Here is a 17,722-nt window from a genome sequence, read left to right on the forward strand (position 1 = left end):
TACATTTTGTTAGTTTTCCTTATTTAGAAATTTCAACTTTCTACTTTCGCGCCAGTACTCGTATCAAAACAAACACAAAGGTTTGAATATCAGTCCAAATATTGTGTTTACAATACCATTTGCAATACCAGTCCTTAGCCTAGGATACTTAGCACCCATGAAACCTCCTAAACGTTGTTTTAGCGTGATCTCCTACAATCTAAATTTGATTTTACCAGTCAGTATTTTAATCTCTAAATATCTTTTAGACATAGTGTTTCATGCTTTACATTAATGTTGTACAAGAAAACTTTTCTCAACTTATTTTCATTCAAAAGTAGCAAAAAGGATGAAAACAATATTATGTGACCTTTCTCTCCGCGCGAAAACTTGTAACGCCAAAACTTTCTGATTAGACATCTGGCAGTGTGTCTCAAAAAAAAACAACGAGGACAGACACTATAAGTTGACAAGAGAAGATAGAAAAAGCAAATTACGAAGCAAGATTACATCTGTTTAGATTTCTGTCAATTTTAATCTGTACCCGGCGGTGATCTAATGATGCGTTATAATGCGGTTTTCGTCAGGAAATTTATACATCCTTTGATGTGGTTTAATATCGATTTTTTGCAGACGAAGCTTATCTGTGCTGTACGTGTCAGATAAAAGATGTGTCCAAAAGTTGCAAATGATTATAAAAGTATAAATGTGTTGTTTATGATGAGATATGTTCGTGTCATGACGCTAGTTTTTTTTGTTTTTTTTGTCCACGTCTATCGAATATCATTAATTTGTCATTCAAATAATTATAATTTATTACCTAATCGGAATAACCCGCTTTATCGGTATGGAAATCGGTATGGAAACGTTGCCATAGGCACTTCATTCCTTTTTACTCCTATTTTTTGGGGGAAAATTATTGGAAAACACGGATAGTAAATTGAAAGAATATTACTCGAATTGTAAATTTGTCGAAACATGAATCTGTCGGTAGAATTTGACGAAACTTGCACTCATTGTTTTTTTTCTTGTTTTTTTTAATGATGAGTTTTAATGAGAACAAACTTTAAAACAAATCAGGCGAAAACATTTGCGTTGGGAAAAGATAAAAAAATGCATAAAACTAGTCGTTAGCCCGTGGAAAAATCCACGGTTTCGCCCGTCCTTTTTATACCGCATTGCGTGCGTCTCGTTACTTGCGCAGCTAAGCTACCATTTTGCGTGACAGACAGACGTATACGGGCATTATAATGTAGACTAATCATTACTAGTCTTAACAGTGGAAACTGTTCATGTTTTTTTATTCCTTAAAAATGCCGAACACCATCACAGGCGGAGATGGTGTAGTGGTAGCTAGCGCATTCGGCTTGTAGTCATAACGTTTCAGGTACGAGTCCCCACTCAGGTGCACTTTTGTGTTGTCAGCCCATTTGGTTCCATCTACTGACCGCTAATTTGCTGGTGTGGCAGGCAAGCAAGTACAGCAATGCTATACATATCTGTGGCGGTAACCTAACATAGTTACAGTCAGAGGGGGGAAAAAGCCTGTCGTAAGAATGGAGCCACTAAGGATGGTAAAATTTGCCATTACTTACTTCGCCAGTACTCCGAATTCGGTAGGCTGCAAAAGTTACGTTAGCAGAGTTATCTGAACTTTCGACGTGTCTGAATTAAAGATCAATTAACTTCACGGCCTGGGAGGTTACGGGGCCATGTTGACGTCACCCAAAAAATTTAAGATTCTAAGAACGTCGTGAATACTGACAAGCGAACTGTGACAGTTAAGAATATGTGGTACCTAGATAAGGTTATTTTCCAGTTGATTGTTTCCAAAATTAAAGAAAAATAAATCGCGAGAAATAGCTTTTCCGACTTTACAGTAAACTTTCGCCAAAATTATTTGGAGCGATTTAGTTCTGTTAAAAGTAACTACACTGCAAAGCAACACCACAGTCCTTTTTTCTAATGTTTTTATCATGTTCCGTTAAATTTTTTACAAATAAATTAATAAACACATGCAAATAAAAAATCTCTGTCATAAAAAATGGCCTAAAAATCTTGCAATATATACACATCGTTTTATACTTCAATCCTAGTAAATCCTAGTTTTTTACCCCCTGTGAAACTTGCCATATAATAAAGGCTTCTTGAAACACGGGTGTGTTAACTCTATTATTATTTACATTGTTGTTGCAACTCTTTTTCTCCTATAGAATATATAAACACAAACGCAAATAAAATAAGGCGCGAAAAGAGCTATAACTCAACATAAATTAATCAGGCGCGAAAAATGTAACAATTCGACATCAGCTTGTGAAACATGCCGTTTTTTTTAAATTTTATTTAAAGATTTTTGTAAACATTACACTCAACAACTCTGAAAAATTATTTTATGAAACTATAGTAAATGTCGAGTGGAAAAACAAAATTCGAGATTTGAAGAAAATTTCAGAATAAAGTACAGAACGCGCAACAAAAATAAAGAAAGAAAAAAACGAAAAGCTATTTACAAAAAAGAATGTTGTACAATAAAGCTACTCAGCGTCAATATTGTTTCGTGCGTGGGCGACGTCACCATTAGTAATTGGTTCTTTTGCACTTATGACGCCCTCATAAATAACGCCCTCCACCTCAAGCGAAATTTTTATCGAGTTTCCGCCCTTTCTTACGTCAGGTAGTTTCATTCGTAATGTTGTCATTGGAGACGAGTTTTCATTGTTTTCTGTTTTAAGAGGTTGCGGCGTAGCCCTGGTACCATTTGTTTCACCATGTGACACTGTCGATGGTGGTGTACGCGTGTTATTGTATCGCAAACTATCGTGACTTGTCGCACTGGCTCCATCCATATGATGTCGCGAGTTCTCTCTTCGAGGTGGCGAGTAGGAGGATCGAGGATCTTTACAATACACACACGGGCACATTGACATCATACTGTCATGTGGAGGCCTGTGACGGTGAGGTGGTGGCTCTGCTCTGCCGTATTTGCAGTCGATCTAAAGGAAATAAAATGGTTACTAAGTTCTAAATTTGTAGTTTTTTGAACAAGCAATAGCTGCTAAAGGAACGGAGACTTACCCCATTGCAGTTCTTGTCTTTGCAAATCATTCCAGGTTTGGTTCTAGAATCATCCATTAGTCGCCTCCTCGCTTCTTCTTCAATCACATGTCTAGCATCTCCATCCCAATCTTTTCCTCCATAAGAGAAATGGTGACTTCTTCTTCGGGCTTCTATTTCTGCTAGTGTTCTCATATCACTATCTCTTAATGGCGATCTTGGTCGTGAATGAAAGGACGGTGGAGACATTTTACCAGATCGGCTTTCTGCAATTGATGGTGTGCCGTCCTGAAGGACGATCACCTTTGGACTATCCATACCATATTTATCATACGACTTTGCCATCATAGCATCACTTGGTCGTTTCAACCCATACCTGACATCCATTTGCGATGAACTCAAAGATGGATGGGGTAGATGGTGATGCGGTTGGGTTGCTGGATAATCGCACCCGTTTATAGGGAAGGAACCAAACCGGTCATCTCGTGTGGATGTCATGGTGGGCTCTGCATGATACAGTGTGGAGAATCGATCCCGTCTGTTGCTATCTATGGCTGCTTGTAATTCTTTTGGAGTGGAAAAGTTGTGTAGGGTGCACTCGTATGGGTACAGATATTTCAGGTACCTATTTTAAAGAAGAAAGGGCTGATATAGTTGTGATATAGTAACATCACATCAACTAGCTCCTAATTCTCAAGTTTAATGTTGTAAAGGAGATGCTTTATTGCCAGGTAAATTATAGAGATAAAGTCTATATGTTTAAAAGGTTCAGCTGAATAAAGTGAGTTGGAATACACTAACTGACACACAAAATTATTGCTTTACTGAAGTGGAGTTGTTAAGATTGTTTCTTAAAGTTTCTGTTGGATCTAAGCAGCAGTATATGATCCCCAAGAACTTTTTTAGTCGTTCTTTAGAAAATGCATTGCATCTTTTTTGCATGCAAAATTGATCATCGTCCTCCATTTTTACCACTAAAATGCTTAAAACTGTCGAAACTATTGCTGGAAAACAAACAATCTGTTGTTGTTATTCTTGTTTTTGTTGTTGTTTGTCGTTTATCATCATTGTACAGAAAAAAACAAGGAAATTTAAATACCCAATATAGTCAACAAAAATAAAAATAGCTTACTGTGTGCGAAGTGTGAATGCAGCACTTGTTATCGATGTAGGTAAATTTAGACCCTTTGTGATCTTGCTCCACTGTTTGTTCCGTATAACCTGTACAAAAAAATGCACGGCGATTCAACATTAAATATTAACTTGCTAGATATAAAGTAAATGACAAACATAGTAAAAATATGAAGAAATAAGAAAAACCGTAATTACAAAAAATTAGTAAAATAAATATTAAAAAAAAAATGATGTACACATTGAGGAATTTTTATCTGTTATTTCTCAAAGAATCAATGTCAAAAAATAAAAGACTGTCAGGAATGGCGGCGGGGAAAAATTATCCGTCGCTAATTATGGCAACATTGAAAGGAGTTGTTTTCGCTGTCGCCATTATGCAAATCCAGCCCCATTAAACATTTCTTTTCGCTTTAATTAACAATTAAAATCTTGAACAGCAATTTAGAATAATATCAGATATAAAGAACTAAATCAACAATGTGTAATTGCATTAATGAGATCAAAACCAAAGCCTAAGGAAACGTCTCTAATATGTGTGGTTGTGTCTTTCATTCAATCACCGCTAGAATCAAGATGTTTTCCTTGATTGTGATTATTTGATTGGTTGGAATTAAATCTATGACGTCAATGACTCATAATTGTTGCTATGATGATAAGTGTTTTTGATATTGTTCTAGTTTTTATCAAAGAAATTTGAAAAAAAACATTTATTAATGATTATTATCTTCCAACTTCCTAAAAAGACGATGCGTATTCTATCTTATGCAATAGGATTTGGACTGAGTTATATTCTCTAAGCTGGGATTACACCAGAAGTAGTGTAAGGGCTGGAATACACCAGAAAGGAAAACAACCGGCAATTATTATTCCAGGTTTTTGTATGCAAATTGCAAAACAAAATAAATCAAGTGTCATTTCTTGTCTATGCACCAATAATTGACTAATGGAGACGTATTTTTAAAGACATACCTGAACTAACCCACCATGCTTGACTACTAAGTTGTACAATTGGAACAAATCCAAGATTTGTTTGGCCATGATGGGGATCCGGCTCACAGGTGTTCCTCTTCCCTTCATGAAGTCAAAGTACTCGTCCAAGAAGGACTTTCGGTCAGGATCTTCGTCAATTTCATACAACTATGAAAATTAAAGAAACGAATATATATTTGTTTTTTATAAAAATAAAATTTAAAGACCCCTAATTCATTTCTATATATTATTTCTATTTAAAGTTTTTCTTTTGTCACATTAAGGATAGTCCAATCAAAGTTTTCCGACAATTATTCTGCATGTTAATCAAAAACACTACGACAAGGATCTATGTACTCAAAACGAAACCAATGATTCAAGTTCAGGAAACAAAGCTATGGAAAAGGGTCCCTTACACAGGCCAGTATGATATGAATAAGTGCATTTTAAAAATTATAAATTTTCTCATCTTAAAAAGAAGCCAAGCTTAGCAGTAGAATCTAAGCTAGTAAAGCTAGTAAACTTTCTAAGCTAGTAAAGTTTCTTGTTGTTTTGAAAATCAAACACTGTCTACCTGCGTGGGCTCGATAGCCCAACGTTTTGTATTTAAAAATAACCAAGCCAAAATTTTTAAAATGGTTAATGAGTAATTGACGGGAACATTTTGTCAGCAAAATGTCAAGAGCGAGGAAGAGATTACACAAGGTAAAATTTTCGCTTGTGATGCAAAAAAAAATTGACATTAATACTATTTATTAGTTTCGACAATTTTGTAACTAGCAAAGTTATGAAACAGTTACGCTGCTATTAACGTTGGACAATGGCTATCAAATATATTTGTCCTATCTCATCTTGATTAACCAACAACAACAAAATATGCTAAAAAGCTCTTTGGCCGATGCTATCAATGTTATTTAGACAAAAACAAATTCTTGCAGCGTAACTCATCAATGGACACACATTCTTAAAAAAATATGCATCTAAACTAACTTGTTTAAATTGCTCCTCATATGACCATTCATATGTGTTGGATGTCTCTGATTCGGGTGGAGAAGGACCTCGTTCTAGGACAGCATCAACACGAAAGTTTTCCTCATTGCTATCATCATCTTCCTCCTCTGTCTTCATCTTCTTATCTTCTTCCTCCTGCTCTCTCATTTGTTTCTCTTTCAACCACATCTGGTAAGCGTGCAGAGAGTTCGCGTCGACCTTCTCCTCTTTTCGAGGCAAATCACTAGTCGATTTTAAAACAGGCATGACTCGTGGAGCAGCGCTGACTTCTGCTGACATTCTGGACTCTAAAAAAATATGTAAACTTGTTTACACGACTTTTATTTTTTCATACAAAATTCTTTCTTGCAAATTTTGGTTGTCTTTAACTTATTAATTCACATTTCAAGATAAAGTAAAATAAAGTACAATAAAAATAAAAGTAAAAAAATTTGTTTACGTGTTTACGTTTTTGAATAAAATAAACAAACATACGTCATGCACGAACGACTCAGCTATTATTGAAATAATTTTTTCACAGGTACAATTGTGTTATCATAATTCGTAAGAGATATTGCAAAGTTAACACATCTTTTTAATGTTTTCAAAGGTTTAACGAAATTAACAGATATATTTATGTATATATACACCACAACAAAAAAAAGCTATGATAAAATATCGTATAGTATTATAAAATAATGGGAGAATAAAAAAGATATTAAATAAAAATCAAGACATGCAATAAATAATTTTCACGAGTAGAGTGTAAACATAAAACCGAATCTGTTAATTACGTTGAGAAACTGGCCAATCAATTTTCAAAGAACAAAGATACTGGCCAATCAGTTTTAAAAGAACAAAAAAAGTTCGCGCACGTACACATGTTCCCTACACGCACTATCAAATTGTTTAGCTCTGTCTTCAATAATCACCATGGCGACGCAATTGATATTAATGACATATTAACGGAAATAAACAATCAAGGACTGATTAATTAAAGAATAGAAACGCAATCGTGCATGCGATAAGCTTTTCATTGGTAGTAATTAAAGGAAATATACCTTTGGAGATAGCAGTCGCCGCCGAACAAAACTAATGCTGCAACTTGTTATATGACGTGTTGTGTTGTTGTTATAAAATGCAATGTTAACCCCCCTGAAGTTTACATCTGCCTGTTTCTGTAATAACAGGCCTTCAAAGAGATAGGAGAGAATTTTTAAGGGTGTAATATTTAGAGTTTTTCAAATCTTTATAACCCAGTTTTCGTTTAAGCTCAGGAACTTAATTTTTGTGAACACGCATCATACTTAAATGTATAAAAATACACAAAAACACATATGAACACATATTTAATCTGTATATCTGTTTTTTCCTCTCTTTTTTTCCTTTTTAATATTTCGATCTATTTCAATTTGACGTTTAGTTTTAAATAGCTTCTTGTGCCACCTTCTTATGTCAAGGTCTCATCAAAATGCATTGACGTAAAATAATAACTTCCCTTCGATGACGACATTTGATTTGACATTTAGACGCACGTTAACGTTCCCTTTTTTAATTAGAAAACAGATGTGCTGGTAAAACATAACTTTATGACAAGTTTAGCTATGATGAAGCTATTTCAGATACGTTTGTGGAATTATTTAGTTGAAATTCCTGCTTTTTTTTATATTTTCTTATAACTTTTACTTTATACTTGATCTTTCCAAAAAATGCAGCAACGAGACTTTTACGTGACCTTATTACGTCATCAACGACCCTATGGCTCCACCAACATACATTTGGATTTTCCTTCCTGTTAATAGATTGTTTTGGACCCTTGTCTTGAAAATTCTGCATTATTTATTATGGATTTAGACAACCTTAATTTTTACCGCTAACAACTTATTTACACCTTCATCTGGACAATGAAAGATAAAATTTCAAACGAAATTGAAAAATTCAGATTCAATTTTTTCAGATTTTATGGAATTTAATTAATGTTGCATTAAAATTTCCTGAAAATTGAGCAATGTGATGTAATGCTTTGCTTTTGCATCGAGAACAATGAGCTATTACACAGGTTAAAAGTATGCACAACAAAATTGCCGATCAAAAATATTAAGGAAAAATACAATTACTCTAAACGCTGTAAGTCTGCTTTTAAACAGCAAAGATAATAGTTGATAAAAACAATTCAGATGCATTTTCAACCTTATATTCCTAAAAATCTATAAATTAGCGTAAATATGACCTAAGTGGTCTTTTTTATCTTATGAAAGTTTATAAACATTCGCAACTATAAAGAAGTTATTTTTGTTATCATTTGTTTTTCAGAATACAGTTGCCAAAGATCAAGATATTTTAAGAAATGACTTTTATTACCAGCACCAGTATAAAAAAAAAAATTCCCCTTTACTTAATTTATTTTTGGCTGTACTTTGAGCATGGACGAATATCGCAATCTTCCCTTTTTTAGCTCAAGCAGAGAAAGGGAGATGAATGGCAGAGGGGTTAAATAAATGAAATAATTTTTAACACTCTCTCCTTTTTTATATCCATATATTGCTACACAATGCCAGTCTTCTTTTTAATCTCATTATATATACGGAGAGGGGTGTTTCCCAGCACACGTGCACATTTTAAATCGAAGTAAAAAATAACTGTTATTTAATATAAATATAAATAAAAAAATATATAATTCATAAAGAAGTAATCGCACTAAAAATATGAACAAAATTTGCAAATTCAGCTAGCTAGCTACCTTTTGTGCTACATGCACCGTAACGAAGTAAGCGGTAAAGACTTGCGCTCATCTCGTGATATTTTGGTTGCAACACCAGATGGTGCATGTTTAAAAGTTAAAGCATCACAAGATGTAATCTATTTTTTATATTAATATATAACTATATAAAAAAGATTAACATAATCATAATAAAATATAATATTAAAAAAGTAGGAAGGATATCACAATCTGGTTAATCAAAATAGTTGGCGAACCAATTTAACATACAGGCGTCTAATGTCTTCAAGAATTATAAATTGTATTCTTTGTTTACCCTATCTTTTCAATCTATATAAACTTTCGCTTATTTTGTTCTATTTTTATTATTTTTATTTCTTGTTTATTGATGTTAAAGGTTAGGCAAATAATTCTTGTCAATTTCACGTAAATTAGTCCACGCAAAAATTATGGATAGGAACTTGCCTTTTGTTACACAAATATTTTCCCCTAGGATCGATATAAAACGAAAAACTATTTTTAAATAATTCGATTTGCTATTTTCGCAAAAATTAGATTAGATTAACATTAGATTTTTTTTTAGTAAAAATTAGTTGCCATAAAAATTAATTCACTGTAGGTATGTAGTTATGAATTATTATGCACTATGTCATGAAGTAATGGAAGCATTTAAAAAAAGCACATTTGATTATTTCGTTTATTCTTTTTATCAGTTATATTCAATGAACGCAAAAGTAAACAAACAAAAACAACGAATTTTTTGTTTTTCGCAACATATTTTCATGGTTCAATAACACCAAATATGAAAGGAAGTGAAACCAGGAAGTTGTGCAAATTCCTCGATTAGTTTAATTTTCCTTTATATGCTCAAGTGAGTACGTAGAAACTGCGGTTAGTTTTGTTTTTTCGGACACAGATTTTTTTCGGACACAGCATTTGTGTAACAATTTTTTTAACCTTATTAATATTACAATAACTTTTTCAAAATTAGATTTTATCTGCAGGATCAATTATTACCCAACGTGATTTTAAAAAAAAGTTCGAAACCTTGTATATCAACAAGAGAAATACCTAGTTAAAGGCAAACACATTATGTTATTCGATATAAATATGAAATTTATAAAACGCCATTATGAAGGAAGATAAAATTTAATTTTTTATTTCTTACTGCATCAGAATCTGCTTCATCGAATATCTGTTTTTAATTTTATACATGCCAATTTGACACATAATTAGTTGGATTGTCATAGGAAAAACAAGTAGAATCACTATCAATATAATATAAAACGACAAAAAAATAAATGAATAAAAATAATTAAAAAGATGAAGAATAATTAAAAATAAGAATATTAAAAAACAAAATTTAGTTTTTAATGTAAATAAATATAAATAAATAAAAAATTAATGCAGAAAAATAAAAAGTTGTTTACACTTCCCTACCTCTCATGGGACTGCGTAGAAAAGTAGGGCTATTTTTAAAAACATCACACATCTTTTAAAACCTTGTGGAGACAAACGACAAACTACTCTCGTTGTCTAAGTCAAATGATAAACCATAAAACTTTTCGCACAGCTCTTATAAATTATACTGAAGTAATCCTCATGATCTTGTTCACATTCCGCATTAAAAAAAAACATATCAGGTTCGACTTATTAATCGTAGTCGGCATTATTTTAATAATATTTATATAAACCGCATGTGGCTCTCAACTACCTGCTGTTAAAAGATCACATTGTACCAGGTCAAAATTGTCAAAAAACATATTCTTCGTGCTCATTTTAACACACCAATGCTATTGTTTATAAAATTATAACAGGTGTGAATACAAGTGATAAAAAACGGGGCCCCCTTTCAAATTTTTAACTTTACGTGTTTCTGACTTTTTCAGAAAACAAGAAGCTGCCAAATGATTCTGTACCGAATCGCATTGTATCTATTCCGTTCATTAGTTGTATGGTGCGCGTTCGAATTGCGGAAGTTGCATTCGAATTAGTATACCTAACATTTGACGAATCGTGCTTTATATTGAACAACATCATGCGCAATGCTGAGTTTTTGTTTTTGATGTATTCAGCATGGATAGCTGTGTATAGATATATCATAAACAGGCTTGAAAAGCTAGAACACAGGAATATACCAGTTAAACACATTACACAAAGTAAAAAGGGTCCGGGCACCAATTGGTGTTTCAGTTACTCGTGCTGCGTTATTAAATTTTTCGATCAACCGTGATGTGAAGAAAAGATATTTGAAATATGTAAAATATATACTCTATATAAAACCTTTTTCACAACGCAGAATTCACTGAAGCGTTTCAACGAAGCAGTAATATAATTTTTTTATCAACGAGCATAAAAAAGCCTGGGACAAAATTTGATAAAAATTCGTTCTTAATTAATAAGACATTTCTCTTGACTATAAAAAAAATGACACAAAACTCGAGCAATTATAACAATAATTATCATCAATATCAAAGTCTTGCTTATCAAATTACGTATTACAAACAAGTATAAAATATTAATTCTCAAAATGAAACATGTTTTATTGCTCTTAATAATTCCCATAATACTTTTCGTACTTATTACTATTTTTATTATATTTTTATTTTATTATTATTTTTATTATCACTTGGTGCAATGCGATTTTTTTTTAACTATATAATAATCAGCTTGTTTTTAAAAAAAGGAGAATGATATTTATAATCCTTTTCAAGTATACACCAATGCTACGGTGAACGAAATTTTAGTACAGTTAATATGTAACATAAACAAAGTAATGACAAATTAATAATAATTTTTTTTTAAATATGATTTTTATGTCTGCGTTAGGGTTAGGGTTTCAGCGAAAAAATAAAAAAAAATATGTCACTTCATATAACATGAAAAAGTAAAAATCAGGTGAAATACTAAAATTAAGGAACATGAAAACAAAAAAACAAACAATATAAATATATTACCCAATAAATCGTAATTCAACCTTCTTTGATACATCGTCATGTTTTTCCTTCGTATATGTATTTAGTAACAAAAGATTGTCATTGGAATGTAACTTTTTTATATTTATTTCGATAAAATGCGTTCTTTTCTGATATAAAACCAATCAAGAGTTAATTATGCCTTATTGTAAATTTAATCAGGGGGTAAATTGAGGAAAAATTTAACTTTTAACCTAATTGCACAAATTATTAGCATTCAATCCAAATTATATGATTTCATATCAAAATGAAAAATGTGCATGCATTTTTAAACGATTGTGTATATGAGTAATAAGAGGCTAAAATCCCCCTTTTTATTGTGAATTTTGTCATGTTTACACCCCCAGAAAGGTTATCATTATGTGTGAATTTATTTTAATTTTGACATTCATATTATTAATTTTCTATCTAAGTACACCCTGCGGGACGACATATTACTAATTGTGAATAAAAATACGGGGGCGAAATTTGTAATCATATGCATGACAGTCATATCACTTTAGCTGCCACTCTTTGAATTATTTTTTTGTTCGTGCTTCTAAAGTAGCACCGTCATTGCAAGACTGCTAATAAAATCCTTGTATTTCTTTGTAGTGTTAAATTCGAGCAGGATTTTGTATACTAAAATGCACCGATAAAATTAAAATTTCATGGTTTTGTGGTTGGCATATTTGAGATTTCTCCCTTGTTTTCTTGCTTTTGTTGCATTAAAATGTTTTTTCAACGTTTTTTTTTTTGGGCCCAGTCCAACTTCTACCTTCTTGATTAAATTTCGCGAAGATTAATGTTCGCAACTTTTACCTGCACTCGTGAACATTTGTCGAAATTACTAGAAATTAAGTACTCGCTAAAACGATTTTTTTCTTCCGTTTTCATCCTTATTAAAGTAGGTTTTCAATACAAGCTTTCTGCTTTTTTGAATATTTTTCAAATTTTTTTGCTACTTACTGGCTTATTCCACTAATTGCTTAAGTTTCCTCGTCGTTGCTTTGGAATTAAGATCCTTTTGGAATTTGGAAACGCTCGATGCACGGTTATTAAATTTGTGGTTAATATTAATCAAGAGCCTTAAATGTGATGATTTTGCAAAAAATTTTTGGTATTGCAAGTTGCTTAATAAATTAAAAAAACATTTAATGGGACACGTTGGCGTTGAAGATTCATTAGCTGAAACAGAAACGTGATTAATTAGAAGTAACTTGAATTAGTAATTGAGGAAAATGAAGCGAATATCAACTTAATTTGACGATACGTTCGTGGGGGAGATGGAAGTCGTTAAGGTAAGAAACAAAAAGCTATTCATATACGTTGCGTCTCTGTTGAATCAATTTGAAATAGAATCGGAGAGTCTGTTGTACGATAGATGTCATGAGATCCTTAAATGACTGAAAGCCGGCTTCTGCATGTCACCTGTTCAGTAGTTGCAAAGATGGTTTGTTTTGTGATGCTTTGGTAATTTCACCTTCTGTTTGCCTTTGGTCAATTTATTTTGGGATAAAAATGTGGCTAAAACAAATGCTAAACGAATTGCCTAATTGAGAAATTTTAAGACAATTTCTGAATTTTTATTTGTTTATTAAAAACTATTCGATAACGCGTTCTGGGCAAAATCACTTCATTAAACCTAAACATTATTAAACATAGTATTAAAAAAAAAAATATTTTGAGGACTAAAATAGGTGTGAAAATTAAATTTTCTTTAGAACTAGCTCACTATCCAAGTATCAGAAAAAAAATATGATAGAATCAACTAATCAATGAATAAAGAAAAAAATTGTGACAAGCAGTAAAATTTGTAGAAAAATGTTCCTTGAAAAGTTTTGACCTAATGATTGGGAGCTAGCTAAAAGTTGCGTGCACGAGACAATAGGTTTGATGCACATGACGACACACGAAGATAGCCCGTGAAACAACAATAATTATAACGTTATTGCGCATGCCTGTATTTTAAAGCAAAAAGTGTTAATAATCAGACCACCAAAAACAAAACAATCAAAAAAATTTTTTGCATTCGAAAGAGCTGTTTAGGACTGGGAGGACATTTCTTGCACGAGTAACTTTAAACGGAAATTGATCATTCATTTTTGTCATTACTAAAAGGATGGTGGATTTGATTGGATATTGCTTTGATGTAGAACCGAATAATTATGTAATGTAGTCGATTTAAAAATATCTGTTAAAAATGGAAATATTTTCCGCCGACAATTTAGCTGTGCATCTCGCTGACGTTAGCGTATTTAAAGCTGTCCACGTTTAAATAGGTTGCCTCCCATAACATAGGTTGCATTCTATAACGTTGCTATGATTTTCCGATGTGAATTAGAAAAAGTGCAAAAGTTTTGATAAAGAATAGTTCCTTTGATTCGATTTTCAATCTCTCCCGCCAAAGTTTTTGTTTGTTTGATTCCTTTTTGTTTGTTTATTTTCTTCCAAACTTGTTAAAGTTATGGTGGACATGTAAAAAAAGCATAACATATTTTAAAACATTTCCAAGGGCTTCTAATATAAATAAGAACCTAATTCTTAGTCCAAATATTTTTTAATGGTTTTTTAAAACTAAAGCTGTATGTATTTTAAGATCTTATGTAGCAGAAAACCAAATTATCGTATATTACCGCTCTCCCAACAAAATCACGTTAGAAGCTCGTGAGGGAACGTAGAATAAAATATTGTAGGAATATATTTAACTAACAAAGATTTTAATTTCTACAATCTATTATTATGACATGATCATCATGACATTATTTGGTGTCAAATGTTTTTTTTTAAAAAAAATTGGGATGATAATAAACCTACAAACAAAAAAATTCTGACAGTTGATTCATTTTTTTTATAAGATTCTGTCTAACCCCCGTTTTTGTTGTTTTTAATATCAAAAAATTTTAAATGCATCACGGTGCTTGAAATTGCGCAAATCAATTTAAAGATAGTAATTATATATTAATAAACGTGAAATTTCTGAAGAAAGCTAATTTTTATCATTCCTTTTATGTCGTTTTGTTTATTATTATTATAATTTTTATTTTTAAAACTACTTGTTAATTGCGAAGGTTTTCTCTCGTAATATAACATCGATCGGTTGGGGAATTTCATTTGTGGTAATTTCAACTTTACGTATTGAAATTTTATTACCAATCTCCTAAAGTTTGCCAAACTATTCACTGCACTTTAAAAAAGAAATACTGAGGATTTTTTTTCCTTGAAGTATAAAGAAAAGAAAATGAGAAAAAATTAGCTTTACTATTGTTCCTATTTTGTTCTCATAATTCGTCACCCCCAGCCTTATTAACCTCAGAAAAAGGGAGTAACCTCATACGGAGTCTTTCACTTGGTAAAATCATCAAAAAGGACTTGTAACGAGCGACGCTATTTAACGTTGCAACATTGAGATATTAATTCTGAACAAACATGTATCAGCACAAATACATCTATTTTTTTATTCATTTCTTAAAATTAGATCCGTTGGACACTGTCAAAGATGGGTCGTGTTGAAATTTTATTGATTGTAAAGTAAATTTTATTGATAAATAAATAAAACCATAGCAAAAAAATATAAAAGATATAATTTTTGATTCTTATGGAGATGGGTGTAAGTGCAGTTCAATTTTTTTAGGAGAAAACATTAAAAAGGTGTGTTAATTTTTAACCTAGACTGTATAGCTCCCTGTTTTTTATTACAAAGCCAGGTAAAGCTTTATTCCTTGTTAACGAATTACTAAAATGTATATATTTATTAACGATTAAAAATTAAAGTCAAACTTACAAATTTTTCTAGACCACCTTTGTACAAATTATCCACAAAAAGTGAACACAAATTTCACAAGAATTGAGTATTAATTAAAATTGTCCGCATTATGTCGGGTTGTTAATTAGAGTCGCCATTAACACGTGCAATTAAATACATCAAAATAACAGTACATAGTATGATGGATACACCTGGTGAATATTTGTGTAATGTGCTTGCTGGTGTTAATTGTTAAGACAACAGGTAGCACATTGGCTTGCGTGAAAAATACTGGCATTCCCACATTAATTAAACGGAAAAATAAATGTTAAAACGGCACTCCATATCTTGAACGGCGCTCCATATCTTGTTCTGACGCGGTGTGTATGGTGTGTTAGTAAAATCAATAGCAACCTAGGCGCGTGGAATTGCTCCACTGTATTACCTGCGTCGGTACAACAATAAAAAGAAACATAATCTTTCTTGACTTGAGGTTGAGGCTATAGGTATCAACTGCAATTTCGCCAAACTTTCAGAAAATTGAAAAAATATATATGCGTAGATTAACAGGGATTTTGCTAACAGGAATTTTAAGGGTATTAAACAAGGTCTGGCTGCAATTTTTTTTAACAAAAATTTTTTATAGTTAAGAAACTTCCAGGCTTAACTCAAAAAGTATGTTTCTTATAAAAGAGACATATATGGGAGAGACATTGCAGAGGATTCGTTATTCTCTGTTTGGTTTTTTGATTTCGAAAAAAAAAGGCCTGGGACGAGGTTGGTTATACTTAGTGAGTTATGAAAATCATTCCCAATCTTACTTTCTTCGCACGATCATGATTTACTTATAATAATGTAAATAACAACACCAAGCTCGACCGCAGCACCTTTTACCACCATTGAGAAGGAAATAGCCCTGGGGACGAGAGTTTTGATCGTAGGTCGTTAACATTTATTCCTTAGCAACTTCGTCCCCAGGTCTCTTTTTATCTTTCTGACAATCTCGGACGGCGAGAGAAATGGTCAAAAAGAGAAAAGCAGCCCGAGGGCGAAGTTTCTTTGAGTCTTTATAAAGTGTTTAGTGTCCTAACTAAAAAATCTGTTTAGAACGCAATAGAATTAAGTGGTGCGGCTTTTTTACTAAAGACCTACTGATCCTGCACTACAAATCCGTCACTATCAAATCCGTCATTGTCAAATCCGTCATTATTAAATTTTTCACCTGTTGAGAATTCTGATAGTCAATATTGCGTGGGCGTTTGTTATGAATTAACCATTATATATAATAGCCGGGGAAACAAGTCCCAATTGATTATATTCCCCGCAATTTCATTTTTTTTTGCCATCTAAAATCTAAGCATAAGCTTTGAGATCGCAAGACTGTATATTTATTAGTCTCTTCACACCAAAAATTAACTTAGCGATAACCTTATTGGCAAAACATTTTGCCGTTCTCGTTTCGTGAACCAGGGGCTCAGGGTACAAGAAACCCTGGGGAAAATAATGATCTATTTTGATATTTTGAACATTATTATTGTTTTGCCTATACATCGAACTACGCAATAAGTAAGCAATAACCTTATTAATATTACGAGTGTATAAAGTATTTATTTTCGCTAGTCTACTGAAAAAGTGTATATTGATCGCAAATAAAAATTTGTAACATTCACTCAAGTTAGTGACGTTATTCGTTTAGAAATTGCCCTGCAATATCCAGGTCATTTTGTTCTAAAATTAAGTTTTATACGACTTGATTTAAAGTAAAGTTTACTTTTCATGAGTGCTAGCCCAACTAAGCAGAGATACTTGTCATCCAAGTGGTTAGTCAAGGCTGAACAGTGGAGTCTGTGTATTATACAGAAACAACATCGAGTCTCAGCCTAAAATCTTTTGTTGCTTATATCGTAGCATGTATAAGTTTTTTCAATTTACTGCTAATAATTGTCAAATGTTTGATTAATAATTTTCTTTGCTGTATATAAAAAGTAAAACTAATATTATATTGAAATTACTGCTAAAAAGAATTATAACTAACAAAAACGAATATGCCAAAGATAAAAATAACAAATATAACAAATATAACAAATATATATATAAATATAAAAAAATATATCATATTAATAAAATACCTTCCGTTCTTTTCTTAGTTATAATTTTTTTCATTTTTTTCAATTTTTG

At 32.0% G+C, this 17,722-nt stretch overlaps 1 protein-coding gene across 4 annotated transcripts; it reads right to left on the reverse strand.

Annotated features, from left to right (window-relative positions):
* Positions 1–2,500: 2,500 nt before the first annotated feature.
* LOC130636018 (AT-rich interactive domain-containing protein 3C-like) lies at positions 2,501–17,722 on the reverse strand. 4 transcript variants are annotated; one of them, XM_057445612.1, is made up of 6 exons: positions 17,674–17,722; positions 6,127–6,434; positions 5,137–5,304; positions 4,166–4,254; positions 3,055–3,658; positions 2,501–2,972 (listed from the first exon to the last, which is right to left on the reverse strand). In XM_057445612.1, the coding sequence occupies exons 1-6, from the start codon at positions 17,705–17,707 to the stop codon at positions 2,514–2,516; spliced, it is 1,662 nt and encodes a 553-aa protein (XP_057301595.1). In that variant the 5' UTR covers positions 17,708–17,722; the 3' UTR covers positions 2,501–2,513. The 4 variants fall into 4 exon arrangements, with proteins under 4 accessions (XP_057301595.1, XP_057301604.1, XP_057301588.1 ...); XM_057445621.1 differs by lacking the exon at positions 17,674–17,722 and adding an exon at positions 15,584–15,877; XM_057445605.1 differs by lacking the exon at positions 17,674–17,722 and adding an exon at positions 11,803–11,848.

This window comes from Hydractinia symbiolongicarpus, chromosome 1, assembly GCF_029227915.1.
Source record: "Hydractinia symbiolongicarpus strain clone_291-10 chromosome 1, HSymV2.1, whole genome shotgun sequence".
Classification (NCBI taxonomy): Eukaryota; Metazoa; Cnidaria; class Hydrozoa; order Anthoathecata; family Hydractiniidae; genus Hydractinia; species Hydractinia symbiolongicarpus.

Coding starts and splice junctions, on each gene's coding strand:
- LOC130636018 (XM_057445597.1), bottom strand. CDS start 10,337: ATGTGTGATGTTTTTAAAAATAGCCCTACTTTTCTACGCAGTCCCATG. Junction 5,305..6,126: donor ATGAGGAGCAATTTAAACAA/GTTAGTTTAGAT, acceptor TAATTTTCATAG/TTGTATGAAATTGACGAAGA. Junction 3,659..4,165: donor GCATTCACACTTCGCACACA/GTAAGCTATTTT, acceptor TCTTTAAAATAG/GTACCTGAAATATCTGTACC.